This window comes from Hyaena hyaena, unplaced genomic scaffold (genome assembly GCF_003009895.1).
Source record: "Hyaena hyaena isolate Hyena2069 unplaced genomic scaffold, ASM300989v1 scaffold_108, whole genome shotgun sequence".
NCBI lineage: Eukaryota > Metazoa > Chordata > Mammalia > Carnivora > Hyaenidae > Hyaena > Hyaena hyaena.
The window spans coordinates 2,688,486-2,707,603 of NW_024080741.1; the positions used below are offsets into that span (position 1 = coordinate 2,688,486).

At 50.1% G+C, this 19,118-nt stretch overlaps 1 protein-coding gene across 3 annotated transcripts in view; it reads left to right on the forward strand.

Moving 5' to 3' along the window:
* TEAD4 (TEA domain transcription factor 4) overlaps positions 1–19,118 on the forward strand; it is a 66,045-nt gene that overhangs the window by 18,941 nt on the left and 27,986 nt on the right. For all 3 annotated transcript variants that reach the window (XM_039236334.1, XM_039236333.1, XM_039236332.1), the window contains exon 2: positions 7,662–7,916. In XM_039236334.1, coding sequence (XP_039092265.1) covers positions 7,662–7,916 — 255 coding nt within the window. The remainder of the gene's footprint in view (positions 1–7,661; positions 7,917–19,118) is intronic.

Here is a 19,118-nt window from a genome sequence, read left to right on the forward strand (position 1 = left end):
CCTGGATCCCAGAGCTCTTGGAATCAGTTGGGAGAGGAGGGGCAGAGCGAACAATTTCTACCCTTATAATTGGGCAGAAGATTCAGGGCCTCTCTGAATTGTCCCTCCTTTACTCTGGATGACACCAGGCAAGTCTCATAGCTTTGAGTTTCAGTCTCTATCACGTCTGATTTGCGGTCAGGAGCACGGGGAGGAGGTTATATGCTTTGACCCTCAACAAGTTAAGAGATATTGTGATAAAAGGAAATGAGTGGTAGATCTGTTCTTGACCGAGGAAAGGGAATTAGTGGGATAACTGACAACTACCTAAAGCAGGGTAACATCCATCTAAATTCCCAACACTGAGCCAGGAGAGTGGGGGTGGGGGAGGTGCTGTGCTAATGTATAAGAAACAATTGTGTGCTCAGGTAGCTGACAGATCGGTGGAGAAGTAGGTGAACACAGACCAGGCACTGTCCGGTGTTGAGTTGCATCTTGGAGGTTCTGCAGGCTAGGGGGAGCAGGGTAGAGCTTCGTGGTCCCTGACGGCCATGGGAGGGTACTGAGGGGGTGGGCTTTTGAGCAGGAGATGGGGATTTTGATGGAGCACACGGCCCTGGAGCAGGCAGGGGACAGGACTACAGTGCATCGAGTCTTGTTTTTCAGGTTTCTCAGGGCGAGCCATTTGCCCTCCTTGAGCGGTAGTTTCTCCATTTATAACCTGGGGATCCTGATCCCCTTCCTCCCCTGAAAGTGTTTTGAGGGAGTTTATTCTCATTATTAAAAAGATCTCGGGGCGCCTGGGTGGCTTAGTCGGTTAAGCGTCCGACTTTCGCTTAGGTCATGATCTCGCGGTTCGTGGGTTCGAGCCCCGCGTCGGGCTCTGTGCTGACTGCCAGCTCAGAGCCTGGAGCCTGTTTCAGTCTGTGACTCCCTCTCTCTCTGGCCCTCCCCTGCTCACGCTGTCTCTCTCTCTGTCTCTCTCCTAGAAATAAATAAAACATTTAAAAAAAAAAAGATCTTAATAAAAGCCCGTAAGTTCTAATTCTTCTGGAAATTCCTGAGTAATTGGCATCTGTGGTCCCCTGGGTGGAGCTGAGTGTTGTTTGGGCCCAGAGCTGGCATAGGGTGGGCCATCTGGTGGGCTTTTGGGTGGGGCTGGGGGCAGAACCAGGGGCCTCCAGGCCAGGCCCTGGAAGCCAAGCCAAGGATTATTTTTATGCCTCTGTTCATGGCACATGGCCCAGGCATAACTGTGCCATCTGTCCTCCCCTCCCGCTCTCGTCCTGGCAGGCCCGCGGGGTCATTGTGGAGGGTTTGGGGGAGGAGGGGGAGTGGAGCTCCTTCTCTGGACTGGTGTTGGCTTACCCTCCATTCTGCCAGCCGCAGGGCCTAGGCTGTGTGGGTGGTTTGCCTGGGGAGGGGAGGCAGCTGCCTGGCCTGGGGCCATGGGTGGTGGGACTGGGAGAGGCCAGCCGGTGAGAGCTATGGCCTGGGGGCAGCAGGGCGCCACAGGGCTGGGAGCAGCTCAGCTTCAGTAACAAATCCCGGGGCTTGGGGCCTTGGGTGACCCCCTGCCCTGCTTCCCCTGGGATGGACCCCATCTTGGGAACACAAAGTACAGGTCCTCAGAAGCCTCAGTTGTGGGGCAGCATCTGACAGGACTCTGGTCTTCCCCAGGCCTGGTGTTCCTCTGGGCTGCCCTGGGCCCAACCAGTACAGGGACTGAACATGCTAACCTGCTGGTCTAGCTCAGCTCTGGTGAAGGAAGGGCCCGGAGACCCAGCCTCTAGTCCTCGGAAGCGTTCATGTGGTACCAGGGAAGTTGGGCCTCCCTCCTTTCCTCCTCTCCTTTCTGGCCTTCATAGCCCCCTCAGCCTGCCTATCCATTTGTGTTTAGTGCCAGGTCCCAGAAGAGAATCTAGGCTGAAGCCAGGCCATACAAGACTTTAAGTATTAATATTATTTATTAATTAACATTAATCAATATTAGCTTAAGGCATATGTGTCTGGTAGGTCCTTTTAGGACTTTAGACCTTCTAAAAAAATTAAATTAAAAAAAAAAAAAGGACTTCAGACCTTCTACATGAGGCATTATTTGTAGCTTAGATAATGATGGTGACAATGAATATAGCTCCTACTGAGCACTGACTGTGCATCGGGCCCCGTACTAGTTAACATCTGATCTTGTTGACCAGCATATGGGCTGTCTCTCCATGGCAGATCAGTTCTCCAGCCTTCTCTGAGCAGAGCCACAGGTGAATGGTGGGAGAGGTCCCAGAAGAAGGGGAGGGTCTGGGCTGCGAATGTGAGCCACAGACACTGTAGACAGAAAGGACCTTAGGTCCCAATCTAAGAAATGGACAAATTTGACTGTGGTCATACGGTCGCTTATAACACTGGAACCAGCACCAGTCTCTTGGTCCCCAGACATCACACTTTCATTTCACAAACCTCCAAAATAAGTCCCAAAGGGATTAACATACAACCCAAGCTCTCCCTCTGGTGTGCCAGAGTTCAGTCGTTTACTGATATTTTTTTGGTTCCTGACACTAAACACGGAATGGTTCATTTTCCCCACAGAGAAATCATTACCTCATGAAAACACATAGCAAGTATCTACTCACGTGTTCATTCTTTTGTGCCCCAGCATTGTGCGATGTGCTGAGGACTCAGTAGAGAAAGACAACTGTCCCCACCCTCTTGGAGTCTGAGGTATGGTGGAGGCCCATCATTCGTGGGAGATGGAGGGGTCAGATATGTAAAGCACGGGGACCTGTTGGAGCTCAGAGGAGGGTGCCTAATCCAGACTGAGGCCCGGGTTATCCTCCCGAAAATGTCATTTCCTCTGGACCTTAAAGATGGGTAGGAGTTAGGTGAGAGAGGGATGGGGAGGAAGGCCGCGGGCAGCCCTTCCAGGTATGGGGGAAGAGCTTCAAGGGTGAATAATTGATTGTGGGGATCGGGGGCAGGTGCAAAGAAGGGAGTATGGAGGATGCCTAGAAGGTAAAGCAAGAGAGCAGGAATCAGCTGGTGAAGAGCCTTATGACATCCTGTTGTGGAACATACCAATTTCTGTAAGATCATGGGAAAGCCATTGAGAGATTTTAAGTAGACGAATCACATGATCAGATTTGCATTGTAGAAATTTCACTGTGGCTGTAGTGGCAGATTATGGAGTCTACATGGGGTTGGCACAGTCATCCAGGTGAGCTCTAGGGGAAGCTTGGATTAAGGCTCAGATGGAGAAGTGGCTTCAAGAAGACTTTTAGGAGAGAGATAGGATGTGGTTGTTAATTATTTAGGGAGATAAGAGGGAAAAGTCAGAGTACACTCTTAGATTTCTGGCCTCTGGGCGGATGGTGGTGTTATTTCCAGAGACACAGGGGAGGAAGAGGACCAGGACCTCTGAAAATGTGGTTTTGGACGTGTTAAGTTTGAGGAGCTTCGGAGAAGTCTGATTAGAGCTGCCTGGTAAGCAGTTGCCATGTATGCCTGAACTCAGGAAGGACATGCAGATTGGGGAATCAGAAATGTACAGTGGGTGGGGATCCCCCAGGGGTTAAGTATGGGCTTTTGAAAGGAGAGGTCAGGTCAGAGCCCTGAGGAAAACACGTAGGGAATGAGTCTGGCAGAATATGAGGCCAAAGAGAAGAAAGGAAGGTGAAGATAGTGAGTTAAGACATCTTGAGAATGGTCTTTGTTCTTCGTCTATTTTGAGAATCTGCTTGCTAAGTTTTGTGGAAGACCTTGTGGAATTTTAAATCATAATTTCATTGAAATTATGACTGTTTTGGGTAGAGATTCAACATCTTTATTTTCCTATCCAGGAACTCAGTTTTCCTCTCCATTTATTTAGGTATTTTATGTCTTTCAAAATCATTATGATTTTGTCTCACCTATTGTTAGATATGGTAAATTATGACTTTGGCTTCTAAATATTCCATTTTTAGAAATTAGTAAAGTATGACACCTTACTTCTGATATCAAAGAATGTAATGGTAATTTGTCAAATCTCTTCAGTCTTCTATTGTAATTCCTTATCATAATGACAGTTTACTTCTTTTTTTCCAATCTTCAGATCTCTTTTTCTTGTCCTACTGTGTTAGCTAGGACTCTAGTATAGATAGTGAGTATAAACGTTGAAAGTGCTATCAATATCTTACTTCTGACTTTAAGCTAATGCTTCTAGTGTTTAGTCAGTAAGCGTTGTGCAGGTTAAAGTTCTGGTCACCAGTTCCAAAGTGTGTGTATGTGTGAGTGGAGTTGAAGGGGTGAGAATGTTCCTACACTAACCTACAAGCCTCTTGGGTTACCAGTTGGGTGTCCTACAATTCAATTCTGACACTGTCTACCTGGAGGTAGCATCATATCCCACAGGTTAATGGCTTATCCTACAGGACTGCCCCCAGCCCCAGATACCAGTGGCAAGGCCAGGTTATCACTGGCTGTACATTGGAAGTTCCAATAACTCCTCCTTGGGTTCGATTGGTTTGCTGGAGTGGCTCGTAGAACTCAGAGAAACACTTTACTTACTAGATTACTGGTTTATTACAAAAGATATAACTCAGAACAGTCAAATGGAACAGATACATAGTGCAAGGTCGGGGGGAGGGCGTAGAACTTTTATAACCTCTACAAGTAGGTGCCATTCTTCCCAAATCTCCGTGTGTTACAACTCAGAAGCTCTCTGAAGCCCCTCCTTTTGGGCTTTATGGAGGTTTCATTACATAGATGCAATTGATTAAATTATTGGCCATTGGCAATTAATGTAACCTCTAGTCCCTCTCCCTTCCCTGGACTTTGTAGAAGGGGTGGTGGTATGGGACTGAAGGTTCCAACCCTCTAATTACATGGGTAATTCTCCTGACCACCAGCCCTCATCCTTAGATGCATTCCAAAAGTCACCACATTCACATAAGAAGACACCTTTATCGCTCTCATCTCTTAGGAAATTCCAAGGGTTTTAGGAGCTCTGTGCTAGAAACTGGGACAAAGACCAGATACACAGTTCTTATTATAAATTACAACATCCAGTAGGTTTTTGGAAGGTGCCATTTGTCACATTCAAGGAAATTTCTTTGTTTATAGAATTTGCTAAGTATTTTTTATTGTGACTGGCTCTGGAGTTTTAGCAGATGCATCTTCTGAATTTATGGTTCAGAAATATGGCTTTTCTTATATGTGCATACATGTACGTGTGTGTATTACATGACCAAACTTAGTCACCATCATTGTTGTTATTGTTTTTATATAGTTAATATTGTTTAGATTTTTCCTAGAAGCTCCCTTAAAAAAATATCTCCTTTACTGGTTTTTTCTTGTTTTTTTTTCTTTTTTTAGTGAGGGTCTGTTAGTAGTAAATTCTCTGCATCTTTGTCTAAAAATGCTTTTTTAAAAATGTTTACTCTTGAATGATATTTTGGTTGGGTTTTTAATTCTGGGTTAACAGTTATTTTTCCCTCAACAGTTTGGAGACTTTACATCGGATCCTTCTGTGCTATTGTTGAGAAGTCCACTATCTGTATATACAGTAATGTCATAGTCCTTTCCTTGTAGGTGATTTGTCATTCTTCACTCTGGATGCTTTTAAGATCTATTCTTTGTTTTTGGTGTTCTGCAGTGTCCTTACAATATGTGTATATTTTATTTGAATTTATTCTGGCTAGGATTCAATATTGTTCCTTAATTGGAGGATTCATGTGTTTCATTCTTTCGAGAAAAATTTCCTTGCCATTATCTTTTCAAATGTTGTTCTACTTCATTTTCTGTATTCTCTCTTTCTGGAATGCTAATTGCAGGTATGTTGAAGTGCCTTATTTTGTTTTCCTTGCTCTTTATCATCATGACAAAAATACATTTCTTAGTAATATCTTAGATCTATTTTCCAGGTTATCAGTTCTTTCTCTAGCTATATCTCATGTGCTGTTAACCTAAGTTAAACATGAGTTTTAACTTCAGTGACTAAAATATTTATTTCTAAATATCCTATTTGGTTCTTTTTCTAGTCTGCTTTGTGTTTTTTGATTGTGTCTAATTCTTTATGTTTGGAGTTCCTTGTTTAAGTCAATAATTATTTGAAATACCACTAGATAATAGTTATTATCTGACAGTTCAGTTATCTCTAGTTCTTGGGCTCTAATCCTATTGAATCTTGATCATGGTAGATTGTTTCCTCTTTCTTCTGTGTTGTAATTTTGCATTAGAAAACCTCGTTAGCAAGATTTTATCTTTGGAAATTCTCTGCAGTATGGGTTAAGACTGTCTTTTCAGAGATTTTTCATGGCCATGGGCCACTACTTATTATTAATGAATTGGCTAGGAATTTCTGAGTAATGTAAAATTCAAATCTCAAATCCACTTAAGGGAAGGGCAGGACTTTGGTTACAAATATTTAGGATTTTTTTTTTTAACCTAGGACTTAGGCAGACAGACAATCTTCCTTGTTGTATTTTGTCAGTATTCTGTCTTTTTGCTGAGGATTGAGGTATAGTTCTGAGTTCCAACCTCCCTGTATCTGTCAGGTCTAAGCACTGTCATCCGAATAGTCATTAAAACCCAGTGGCCTCAGTACTAAGATCAACTCCCCACTGATTCCCAGGGTTACTGTAGTAACAGCTCATTTACTTATTCCTTTAGCTTAGAGTTCTTTCATTTTGAAATTATTTTTTAACTTTATCCTTTTTATTTTGAGAGAGAGCGTGTACCCATCAGCCAGGGAGGGGCAGAGAGAGAGAGAGAGAGAGAGAGAGAGAGAGAGAGAATCCCAAGCAGACTCCACATTGTCAGCACAGGGCCTGGTGCTGAGCTTAATCCCATTAACTGCAAGATTATGACCTGAGCTGAAATCAAGAGCCCCATGCTTAGCTGACTGAGCCACCCAGGCTCCCCTTAACTACTTTAGATATCCCATATAAGTAGAATCCTATAGCATATGTCTTTTTGTGGTTGGCTTTTTTCACTCAGCATAATGTCCATAAGGCCTATCCACACTGTAGCATGTGACAGACTTTTCCTCCTTTTTCAGAGTGATTAATATTCCATTTTATGTATATACCACATTTGGTTTATCTGTTCATCTATCCATGGGTATTTGGGCTGCTTCCACCTCTTGGTTATTGTCAGTAATGCTGCTGTGAACCTGGGTGTACAGATACCTCTTCAGGACCCTGATTTCAGTTTGTTTGGATGTATATCCCAAAGTGGAATTTCTGGATCATATGGTAGTTTTATGTTTAATTCTTTGAGGAACCTCCATACTGTTTTCCATAGTGGTTACTATTTTACATTTCTTCCGTTGGTGGACAAAATTTACGTCCTTCTGGTCCCCAGTTGACTGAATGTGAGAACGTCTGTTGGTCCTCGGTCCTTATCGCCTACGTCTCCTCCCTGCCTGGGTTCTCAGGGCTGTGCTCAGAGGACGCCTTCCGTGTGTGTCTCGCTTAACAGGGCGGAAAGCTGGGGTCCACAGAGGGGGAGTGACCTGCCCCAGGCCTCCTGATGTTCCCCGATCTTTCAGTTCACTCCTTACACCCTGGGTCCCTGCCCTTTCCCCTCTGAACCCCTGTGCTGTGGGTGGCCAAGCAGGGAAGGGCAAGTAACCCCAGCACTGGCACTCCCCGGGGTGCCCTGTGCCATGGCCACATGGTTCTACACCGAAACTGGGGTTTCTGCCCAAACAGGTCCAACGGGCGCTCCTCCAAGCGGAGCCTTGGAGGGCAAGGCCGGCACCATTACCTCCAACGAGTGGAGCCCTCCTAACTCCCCTGAGGGGAGCACCGTCTCTGGGGGCAGTCAGGCCTTGGACAAGCCCATCGACAATGATGCGGAGGGCGTGTGGAGTCCAGACATTGAGCAGAGCTTCCAGGAGGCCCTGGCCATCTACCCGCCCTGTGGCCGCCGCAAGATCATCCTCTCGGACGAGGGCAAGATGTACGGTAAGGAGCCTGCTGGGGTGGGGTGGCGGGCCCCTGCCCTCGTGGTCCACCACTGCAAACAGGGCCCAGGCGAGGGGCCAGGCACAGCAACCTGGGGTTCTGCAAGTAACAGAAGGGGGAAGGACCACTGGGCCTCTATCGGGCAGACGCCGCTTCCGCTGACCTGGGATCCCAAGGCATGGGAGGGTGTGTGAGGAGAAGCCTTTAAGTGGGAGAGAGGCTGCGGTAGTAGAAGACTTGGGAAAGGGGAAGAATACCTCCTCCCCTCCAGAGCCGACTGGGACAATCCTGTAAGCTGTTCCCCAGGCAGGTGCCCCATCAGCTCCCAGCTCCCCACCTTGACTGAAGGGAGGTTAGGAAGGTGCTTACTGGACTCATTTGTTCCTTCATTCATGCACTCACTCAGTCATGAGGCTTCTGTGTGCCAGGCCTAAGCGGGGAAGAAGCTGGCCCCTGCTCACAGTATGGTGGGGGTAGGCGAGGTGAGCACACACATCTGTGCGTCAAGGCAGATGTGGAGTGTTCTAGGAGAGGGGCAAGCAGAGTGCTGTAGACCTTTCCCTCAGGAAAGGTCCCATTGAGCTCAGAGTGATCTGGAAAGGCTTGATCTTTGTGAGTGGCCGAGGATGCAGAACATACAGAGATACTTTATGTCCACTAGCCATGTGGGAAGGACCAAGCAGTCTGCCTGAGGCTCTGCTGACCTTTGGATGGAAGAGAGATTATGTGGGAAAGTAAAACAAAACCAAAAACTGAATAGCTGTTGGAAGGCCCAGGTCAGACTTCCATTCCCAGTGGAAAGTCTCCCGGGACCCTCAGCTTGAAACTCTGGTCTTGGGCAAGAGGTAGGAGTATTTCTGTAACTGGTTGGCACCCTTAACGATAGAGGGCCCTGCCCTGGCTCCTAACAAAATGGCTCCAGGCCAGGCACCCACCCCCAGAGGATTCCATTCAGGTTCCTTCTTGACCATCTAGCATTGGTGCCCCTCCCCCCAACACAGTAAAGGGGTTTGTGGGGGCTGGCTGTATTCATCTCAGAGGGCTGCTGTGAGAAGTGACCACAGACTGGTGGCGTAACACAGCAGAGATTTGTTCTCCCACAGTTCAGGGGTCCAGAGGTCTGAAGTCAAGGTGTCTGTAGGGTTGGTTCCTTTGGGAGGCTCTGACGCAGAATCTGTTCTGGCCTCTCCCTCAGCTTCTGGATTGCCCACAATCCGTGGCCTTCCTTGGCTTGTATCTGCATCACTCCAGTCCGTGACTCTGTTGTCCCACGGCCATCTTCCCTGTGCGTCTTGACCTCTTCTAGGGATACTTTTCACAACTAATTCAGTTTCCTGTTTCCAAATAAGGTCACATTCTGAGCTTCTGGGTGGACAAGAATTCTGGGGGTGGGAGGACACTGTTCAACTCAGCTCCACTGGACTGAACACGTGTCCTGTGAGTTACCGCCTTGGGGAGTGTAGGGCTCTCATAGCACCTGATACTCACTCTTTACCTGCAGCCTTGCCTGCAAGGCCACAGTGATTCCTCTTATTCTTTTACTTGTTGGGGAAGCAAGGTCCTGGCAAGGTGGACCCTGGATCTTGTCCTCAGGCCCCAGTTACAATTCTGACTGCTCATCTCCCCTCAGCAGCCCCACTGCTGTGGCTTTGCTGGGTCCCTACAGAGTCTCCCTTACTTCTGTGGGTGTCCATGCCCTGCGCCACCCTCCCCACCTTTGCTCTAACCACTTCCTGCTCTAGTGGTTGCTTCTTATTTTGGGCCCCTTTGGAAGCTTCATGGAGAATATGGCAGACATGGATGGAGCACCTGTTGGGTACTAAATGTGGGATCAAGTGCTTTACTAGGTTCTTCCCATAGAGCTGGAGAGGAATGGAGGACTGGTATCCTAGGATCTTTTTTACTACTTTGGTGGAGAATGGGACGCATACTGATCAAGTGCTGAGGTGTGAAAGCAAGAAGGGGTGGGGTAAAGGTATGTATGATAAAATATATATGTAACATAAAGTTTACCCTTTTTAACCATTTGTAAGTGTACAGTTCAGTGGCAGAAAGTGTATTCCCATTGGGTGCAGCCACCAGCCCCATCCGTCTTCCTGAGGAGCACCCACTAAATACTGCCGCCCAGCCCCTCCGCCCCCCAGCCCCTTACAGCCATCGCTCTGCTCTCTCTCTGTGGATGCCAATGTTCTGGGCACCTCAGAGAAGTGGAATCGTACAGTGTTGTCTGCCCCTTTGAGACTGCCTTAGTTCACTCGGCGTAATGTCCTCAAGGCTCCTCCACGTTGCAGCCTGCATCAGAACTTCCTTTTCGAGACCTGATAATGTTCCCCTCGCTGTATGGACAGACCACAGTTTATCTGTTTGCCTGGTGGTGGACGTCTGGTGGATGCTTAGTTTTATTCAGTGGTTATGGGTAGGTGTTTCTCTCCCCATTTCACATATAAAGGAATTGGGTGAAGAGACTTTGTTATCAGTCAGCAGACGATAGTGACTGAGCCAGTTTGCAGAGTGCAAGCCTGCGGCCTCTGGCAGACCCTGGGTTGGAATTCTGTTTGGCTGGAGGGGAGCTGATGAGTGGTGGGGGAGCAGGATGAAAACCGTGTTTGGCAAACCGCCCTGACCACGTTGGTGTCCCATTTGTGGTTTTCCTCCTGTGCAGAGAGACAGGGAGGTGGATCACACAGGGGAGGGTCTGGGAGGGAGGGAGGGAGGGAAGGAGGGGAGGGTGCAGGGGCCAGGAGCCTCTTAATCATGCCGAGGAAGATAGATAGAGGCTCTCAGTGGTCTCTGACATCCTTTATCGCTTCAATCTTTTCAAGGGAGAGGAGGGAGGAATTATAACCGCTGGTTGCAGATGCAGAGATAGAAGCTCAGAGAAGCCAAGAATTTCTCCCAGAGTCTCTCAGGTAGTAAGTGGGAGAGCCAGGGGTAGAACCAGTTTCCCTGCCCCCAAGCGCAGTGCTCCCGCATCACCCTGAATGGCCTTTGTGTGCTCTGTGAAGCCTGCTCCGCCTGTTCCTCTCCTCCCTGCACACCGCCTCCCCCCCACCCCCCCTTCTGCTTGGCCCGGGCTCCAGGTGGGTCAGGCTCTGGGCAGGGGCACTGGAGGCTGCCACGCAGTGTCTGATGACTCACGCGGCCCCCACAGCACCTGTCCTCCCTGACTACAGATCCTGCTGGGGTCCAGACGCTGGCTTATCCCCATCTCCTCTTACCAGGCATGGGGGCTGAGCCAGGGCAGGACCTCGCAGGGAGCTGGTGCAGGGGCCCTCAGCAGGGGCTGCCGTCCAGCTGGGAGGTATATATAGCTCTGAGCTCAGCCCCGTGTGTGGGATGGGACCCGGGAGGTGGAGGAAGAGGGACAGGCTGCCAAGCTGACTCAGACCTCACCTCACTCTGGCTGCTCTCCTCCATCTTCTCGTCTTCCCTTGGGGACCCACACTTGCCATCGCCCAGTGCCCAAGCCCCTGAGAGTCCCGCTCTGTGCACACCCCATTTCCCACATTCAGAGGCCAGCGGTGGTTTTCTGGGTGGGCCAGCCCAATGGGGCACAGGGTGGGAGCTGAGGATGAGCAGAGTGACTCTGGGGCGCCCGGGGGAGGGGTCTGGAGCTGGAGCCTCTGGGGACAGGGATTAGGCCTGCTCCCAGCGCTGGCCCCAGTACAGCTGAGCGGGACACTGAGGAGGGCCGGGCAGATGCACAGGTAGCACGCAGAGCTGCAGGTCAGACCAGCGCCCGTGCTTTCTGAGCCGAGCCTCCCGCAACTTGCCGACAGGCTCCCAGGGCCACTAGCCGTCTCCCGCTCCTGACCGCCTTCACTGTTGCCCTGTCACTGTGTGACCCCCGCCCTGGCACTGCCGTGGTCACTGCCTGGTCACTCTGACCTCCTTTGGCCAGCCTGGCCTCTGGCCCCGTGGGCAGGCAGTGGGGAGGTGAGCATGGGGCACACTCTATCTTTCCCCCCTCGCAGCTCCGGCGCGGCCTTCTTTGCCCTGCCTGCAAGAGGGCCGGCCGGCTGTGCCTCCCCAGGCATCCGTTCCTTCCTGCCCGCCGAGCTCTCCTGGCCTCTCCTCCCTCTTTCTGCTTCTCCTCTCCTTGTGTTCTCCGTTGTCTCACCGGGTGCCCTGTGGCCCAGGCTTCTTGTTAGCAGTCGGGTGGTTGCTCTCGAACAAGCCCCCACCGCCCTGAGCCAGGCCTGGACTGAGGGCTGCAGCCTCTGTTCTCCACACCTGCGTGGGACGGTGGAGGGGCAGGAGAAGCATCTTTAGAAAGTAACCTCATGGCACTTATGTTGTATATAGTGTTGCTCAGAGGGCTAGGTAATCATCGAGGTTTTCTGGAAGTGTAGTGTGAGCAGGGTAGAGGAGGAAGACAGTGAGCACCCATCCAGAGGCGGGACTCTGTGGTGGTTTTGGTGGGCGATCTGGGCAGGTGCTCTGATGATCACTGTCAGAGGTGAAGGGACCCTGTTTGGGATGAGTCACACAGCTAGGGAGAGGCAAAGTAGAGACTGGGCCCAGGTCAAGGCTCTGGTCACTGAGGTGATGGGACCGCTGTCAGTGGCCTAATCCGGGCCCTGCCCTCTGCCGCCGCCATGTTCCTTGGATCCTCCACTGCCCTTCACTCTGTTGCTCTGTGGTTTCTGGCTCCTTCCATGCTCCCCACTCTCGCTTACAAGGTGGCTCATGCTTCTGGAGGCCTAAGGATGTGACCCCCAGTTCGAACTCACACTGGTGTGGCCTTGGGCTGGTGGTCTAATCTTTCTCAGCCTCAGTTCCTCATTCGTACATCCGAGGAGTGATGACAATAATGCCACCTTTTTGTGTGGTTTTGGTTACATTCGTTTATTGTATTGTGGGAAGATACACATCACATACAATTTACCACTGTAACCATTTTAAGGTACAGTTCAGTGGCATTACATTCATTCACATTGTTGCCGCCATCCCTACCATCTGTCTCTGGAACCTTCTCATCCATCCCAAACTGAAACTGTAGCCATTAAACACTAACTCCCCATCTACTCACCTCTCCACCAGCCACAGGGAACCTCTGTTCTGTGTTCTATCTGTACGAATTTGCCTATTCTTGATACCTCATGGAGGTATAACCAGTCATACAATTTTTGTCCTGTTGTGACTGGCTTATTTCGCTGAACACCGTGGCTTCAGGGCTCACTCACGCTGTAGCCTGCGTCATAGCTCCATTATTTTTTATAGCTGAATGACACTCTGTTGCACAGATTCACATCTTATTTATCCATTTACCTCTTGATGGACACTCAGTTGTTTCGCCCTTTCTGCTGTTGTGAGTAGTGCTGCTGTGAACATGGGTGTGCAGGTGTCTGAGTCCCTGCTTGCAGTTCTTTTGGGTATAGACCTAGTGACAGAATTGCTGGGTCGTACGGTGATTGTACAAGGAATTGCCAATCTGTCGATTGGCACACAGCTTGCTGAGGAAGCGCCAAACTGTCCTCCAGTGGCGGCACCATTTTCTGCAGTGCCAGTGGTACACAGGGTTCCAATTTCTTCACGTCTTTGCCAACACTTGTTATTTTCCGTTTTTTTTCTTTAAGGGTCATCCTCGAGGGTGTGAAGTGGCATCTTGTTCTAATTTGCATTTCCCTAATGATTCGTGATATTGGGCATCTTTTCACGTGCTCGTTGGAAGAAGACCTCACCTTTTAGTGTTGCCGCAGGGATGAGAGCACATGGGGTGCCCAGGGAGCAGCAGCGGGGTGTAGAGCTGAATGGGATGTGTCTTCTGCCCTCAAGGAGCCCGAATGCTAGTGAGGGAGGAAGACAGGTGATCCAGTGACTTTAGAGAAAGGCACAGACCCCTGTGCACCTGGACTTGGAGGTGGAAATGGGCACACCCACTTGAGTGGAGATCAGGGAAGGCTTCTAGGGGCAGTGGCCTTGAAGGCTGGGTAGGATTTCACCAGAAGCCTCAGAGCCCTCCAGGGACAACGGTGGTAACAGCTTCGATGTCAAGCCTAATCACTGCCTTCTCAGGCTTCCAGGCTTCGGGCAGAAGCTTCTCCACAAATAGCCTCCTCCTCCAGCTGCAGGTGTTTATAGCTTCAGCTGATCCCTGGACAGAGAGGCCCCCAGGCCATTGGGATTCAGGCTGGTTGTGGAGGAAGGTTGGCCTCCTCCCCCCAGTCCCAAGCTGCCAGGGTGAAATGGAGAGCTCATAAGAAGGGCTCCCTCCCGTGACAGGTCTCTGGTGAACCAGAACACGACATGTGCAGATTGGTCTCCTCTTGGGTGGGAGGCTCTGCCCCCAGGTTCTCAGTTCTTTCCAATTTTGAAAACTAATAGCATTCAGTCTAATGGGGCCTTATTAACAACATGAACAATAACCACTGACCTTACTGACCTTCTGCTAGGTGGTAGGTGCTTTACTTCCCTTGTGCCATTTAATATACTTATGGCCCAGACAGAAGGCTGGTGCAGAGAGGGGAGGCAATACGGAGGAAATGAGATGCGGAAATGACCCGTTCCAGACGAGGTTGTGCAAATGGGATAACGATTTTGGTGGTCATGTGTGGTCAAGAAAAAGCCTGGGGTGGCTGGCAGATACGTGTGACACTGCATGTGGGGTTAGGAGGAAGTGCTGGGGACCATGTGGACCCTGCATCGAGAATGCCCCACCCGCAGCCTATAGTTAGGCTGAGGCTGACCTTTGTCCATCGGCTGTCCTTACCCATGGTGGGGGGGGCTGTGGATGTGAGGCGGGGGCCGTCAGACACATGTCCTCTGACAGATGGACCACAGTCTGGCGGGGGTGTCCTTTCCAGCCCCACCCAGGCCCTCTCTGGGGTTGGCAAAGGCCACCTGCCACACTAATGCCCAGCTGCCCCCACCGAGGTCCAGGCTGGCCCCCCGCTGCCCCAGCATGTGGTCTCTGAACCGGAGGGAGAAGAAAGGCCTGGGTCTGAGCAGCAAGTGGCGGGGCTGGGACAAGGATGCAGGTGCCTTTCTCTCCCACCAACTCCTCTGGGTTTTGTACTGGTTTCTCCTGGCCCTTGCTCTTTGCCGGCCCTGGCTGTGGTTTCAGGGCTCTGCCTCTGAGCATATGCTCCCTACTTCTCTCTGCTTCTGCCTTTGACTCTGTGGCTTCCTGACATCTACATCATCCAGAGCACGTTGGTTTCTATCAGCTGTGGGTACCGCTGTACCTAAGAGAATGAAAGCAGGTGGGCAGGCTTCTGGGTTAAATAGTCGGCTCTTCCTCCAGCACCTGAGTCAGGTGAAGGGCGGTCAGACATCCTCAAGGACTTACTTGATGCAGAGACCCAGAGAATCGGGGGATGGATCCAGAGAGAGGAACGCAGTGGTGTCTTGCAGAGAAAGCTCGCAGCGTGGCGAAGGGAGGGCAGCCGTTGTATCATCGTCGTGAGGCCTTAGACACATGTGTTCTTGAGGCACCTGGGACACTAACAAATGCTGTGTGACTTTCAGTAAATCACTTCCCTTGTTTGGGCCACAGTGTCTGCTTCCTTAGGTTACACCAGACCTCAGGGATCACCAGGTCCAGCCCTTCTGAGAGAGACAGCCCTCAGTCCCACGTTAAATAGAAGTAATTCTGTGCAGTACTGAAGACACAGGCTCTAGAACCAGATTGCATGGATTATAGTCTTAACCACCTGTTGGCCTGTGACCCTGAACAGCTTCCAAACCTCTCTGTACCTCGATTTCCCTGTCTGTTGAACATGACAGTAATAGCAGCTGCATAGAGTTGTTGTGAGGTGTGGCAAGGAGCATACAAATAAAACTCCCAGTACACATTCTGTATTTGCACAGATACTAGCGCATATAAGTGCTCAATAAGTAAATGTTCAGGATCGTAGCTCTTATTACAAGAGCGAGAGAAGCGGTAGAAGCTCCCTGTGTACGTGTAAAGCCTGGATTAGATGCCAGCTGGCCTGGAGGCAGAGCGCCCAGGGTGACCTCCAAAGCACCCCGGTGGCAGGAAGGAAGCTGTTTGGCCCCTCTTGGCTCAACACACCCACAGAAACCCAGCACTTGCTCCCACCCAGGGGGAGCTCTCAGCTCCTGGTGTCACCTCTGATAAGCAGAACAAGGCTGGGCGGAATAATGGTCTGAGACGAGCTGTTAGGGGAGAGGGGGATGCTGTTCCAGAGAAACAGAGGGAAGGTGCACACCTTGGTAAAAGACAGCCGAGCCAGCCCAGACCCCTTGGGTTTTGGCTCCTACGGCCCCCACTGCTTAGCCCCGGGCCAAGATGGCCTGTCTGGTTTCTGAACTCTGTAGCTGAGGGCGGAGGCAGTTGTGGGGCTCGGAGGGGCTCTGGGGCCCAGAGGGTCTCTGTCTTCATGACCTGGGGCTCCTTGCACAGGAGACGAGTCATCTGTGATGTCTGGACTAAGGGTCTCGGCCACTGGAGGGCACGGGCCTCCGCAGCTGCTGCTTAACATGTACTGTAGGGAATGTTTCAATGCGTAAGGGGCCAGCAGGCCGACCCGGTGTTGGAGGGGAGTTCCTATTAACCAGCCACCTTCTTGGTGCCGGTGCTCACTGTACCACGCGCGGTGGCTGTGCCAGTGCTCAAACCCAGGCAGCTGGTCCTAGATGTGCTGGTAGACAATCCGAGTGAGATTCTCTGACTTCAGTTTCCTCCTCTGGTAGTAGGTGTGATTGCTGGCCTTTCTACAGGCAGGAGGGAGGTTTACCGTGAAGTTGATGGCGCTAATGCTTCAGGACCATCACTACTAACATGTGCCCCTTCCAAAGTCCCTAAACTTTTTATTATTCTTTTTTTTTATAATTTTTTAAAATATTTTTATTTATTTCTAGGAGAGAGAGAGGCAGCGTGAGCAGGGGAGGGTCAGAGAGAGAGGGAGTCACAGACTGAAACAGGCTCCAGGCTCTGAGCTGGCAGTCAGCACAGAGCCCGATGCGGGGCTCGACCTCACGAACCGCGAGATCATGACCTAAGCGAAAGTCGGACGCTTAACCAACTAAGCCACCCAGGTGCCCCTATTATTCTTTTTTTTTTTTTTTTAATATTTTTATTTATTTCTAGGAGAGAGAGAGACAGCGTGAGCAGGGGAGGGCCAGAGAGAGAGGGAGACACAGACTCCGAAACAGGCTCCAGGCTCTGAGCTAGCAGTCAGCACAGAGCCCGATGCGGGGCTCGAACCCACGAACCGCGAGATCATGACCCAAGCGAAAGTCGGACGCTCAACCGACCAAGCCACCCAGGCGCCCCTCTTTTTTAACATTTATTCATTTTTGAGGGAGAGAGAAAGAGAGAGCAAGCTTGAGCAGGGGAGGGGCAGAGAGAGAGACACACACACACAGAATCCAAAGCAGGCTCCAGGCTCCCAGCTGTGAGCACAGAGCCCGATGTGGGACTTGAACTCATGAACTGTGAGATCATGACCTGAGCTGAAGTCGGACATTCAACCGACTGAGCCACTCACATGCCCCTAAATTTTTATTTTTAAATTAAATTTGGAAAGTAGTTTTATTGGAATATAATTGCCATACAATAAACTATGTATACATATTTCAAGTGGGTAACTTGGTTGAGTTTTGACAGACATATACACCTATGAAACCAATTTTCACCATCAAGAGAGTAAAACATACCATCTTAACCTAAGATGGTCTTAACCTAATTTTGTGTTTATATTTTAAATTCTTTTTCTCAACGAGAGGCTTCCAATTTTTAGATGCTTCAGGTTCCCCCCAAATCTGGATTTGCTCCTGCATGGAGAGACTCAAATGAGAACAGGATAAGAAAGCACTTTTAAAATTATGTTGGGCTAATCAGAAATAAAATGTATTTGCTTTTATTTAACTTGTACCTTGCCTGTAGAAGGCTAAAGCGCCTTGTGGGACATTTGGCTGGTATCGTATCACTATTTAACATCCCTTATCATTCATGTAACAAATGGTTATTGGGAACCTGCTACAGAAAACCACAGGCAGTATTCTAGGTGTTGGGTGTGAATCCCTGTTCTCAGGAGCTTTCCTTCTGCTGGGAGTGGGCGGGGGGGGGGGGGAGGGCGGTGCTCTGAGTAAGTAGGCAGGTCACATGGCATGTGAGAAGGGGCTATGGAGAAATGGGTGGGTGGGGGCTGACCTCAGTTTTCAGTGGAGTGTTCAGGGAAGTGGTCTCTAAGCCAATGGCATCTGAGCAAAGAAGGTGTCAAGGGTGTGACGGTGAGAGAGCGGGCCACCTGTGGCTGGGCTGAGAACAGGACACACAAAGGCTCTCAGGTGGGTATGGGCCAGGCGGGTCTTAGGAACAGCCAGGAGACCCCATGACAGGTGACATAAATAAGGTCAGGGAGGGGCTGAGCTGGGGATGGAGTGAACAGATCCTGTGAGGCTCTCTGGGCCACTGGAGGGGCCTGGACACTTATAACCTGAGGGAGATGGGAAGCCACTGGAGGGTGTTTGAGCCACAGGATTGCTGTGGCTGCTATATTGAGAATAGGCTGAGAGCAGGGGACCCGGGTAGAAGGCTGTCGTAATAGTTGAGGCCAGAGAGGATGGGAGCTTGGACCATGGAGGGTGAGGCGGTGAGAAGCGTCCGGATTCCGGATGTACAATTGACCTCCGAACAGTGTGGGGGTTAGCGATGCCACCCTCCCCCTGGACACAGTGGAAAATCCACATGTAACTTGACTCCCCCAGAACTTAACTACTAACAGCCTCTTATTGACCAGAGACTTACCAATAACATAAACAGTCAGTTAACCCATATTTTGTATGTTATACGTATTATGCACTATAGCCTTAAATAAAGTAAACTAGAGAAAGGAAGATGTTATTAAGAAAACCCTAAGGAAGACAAAATAACATCTGTGGGACTGCATGTATTTACTGAGAATAATCCGTGTGTAAGTGGACTTGTGCAGTTCAAACCCATGTTCTTCAAGGGGCACCTGTCAAGATTTGCTGACAGACTCATTCATTTGACAAACAGGGCCACATTTTGGGGATGCAGACCTGAATGGGGATGCGGTCCTTTGCTCTGAGGGGTCGACAGTGTAGCAGACAAGACAGAAGGAGCTGATACGCTGCCCCCTGCGCACTAGGCGTGGGCTGGAGGAACGGCATGGGGACGCGGCAGTCTCTGACGCCGTTCAGACGAGTGTCCCCTGCCTTCCCACCACTAGCCCCAGGACTCTCCAACTCGCCCTTCACAAGAGCATATCC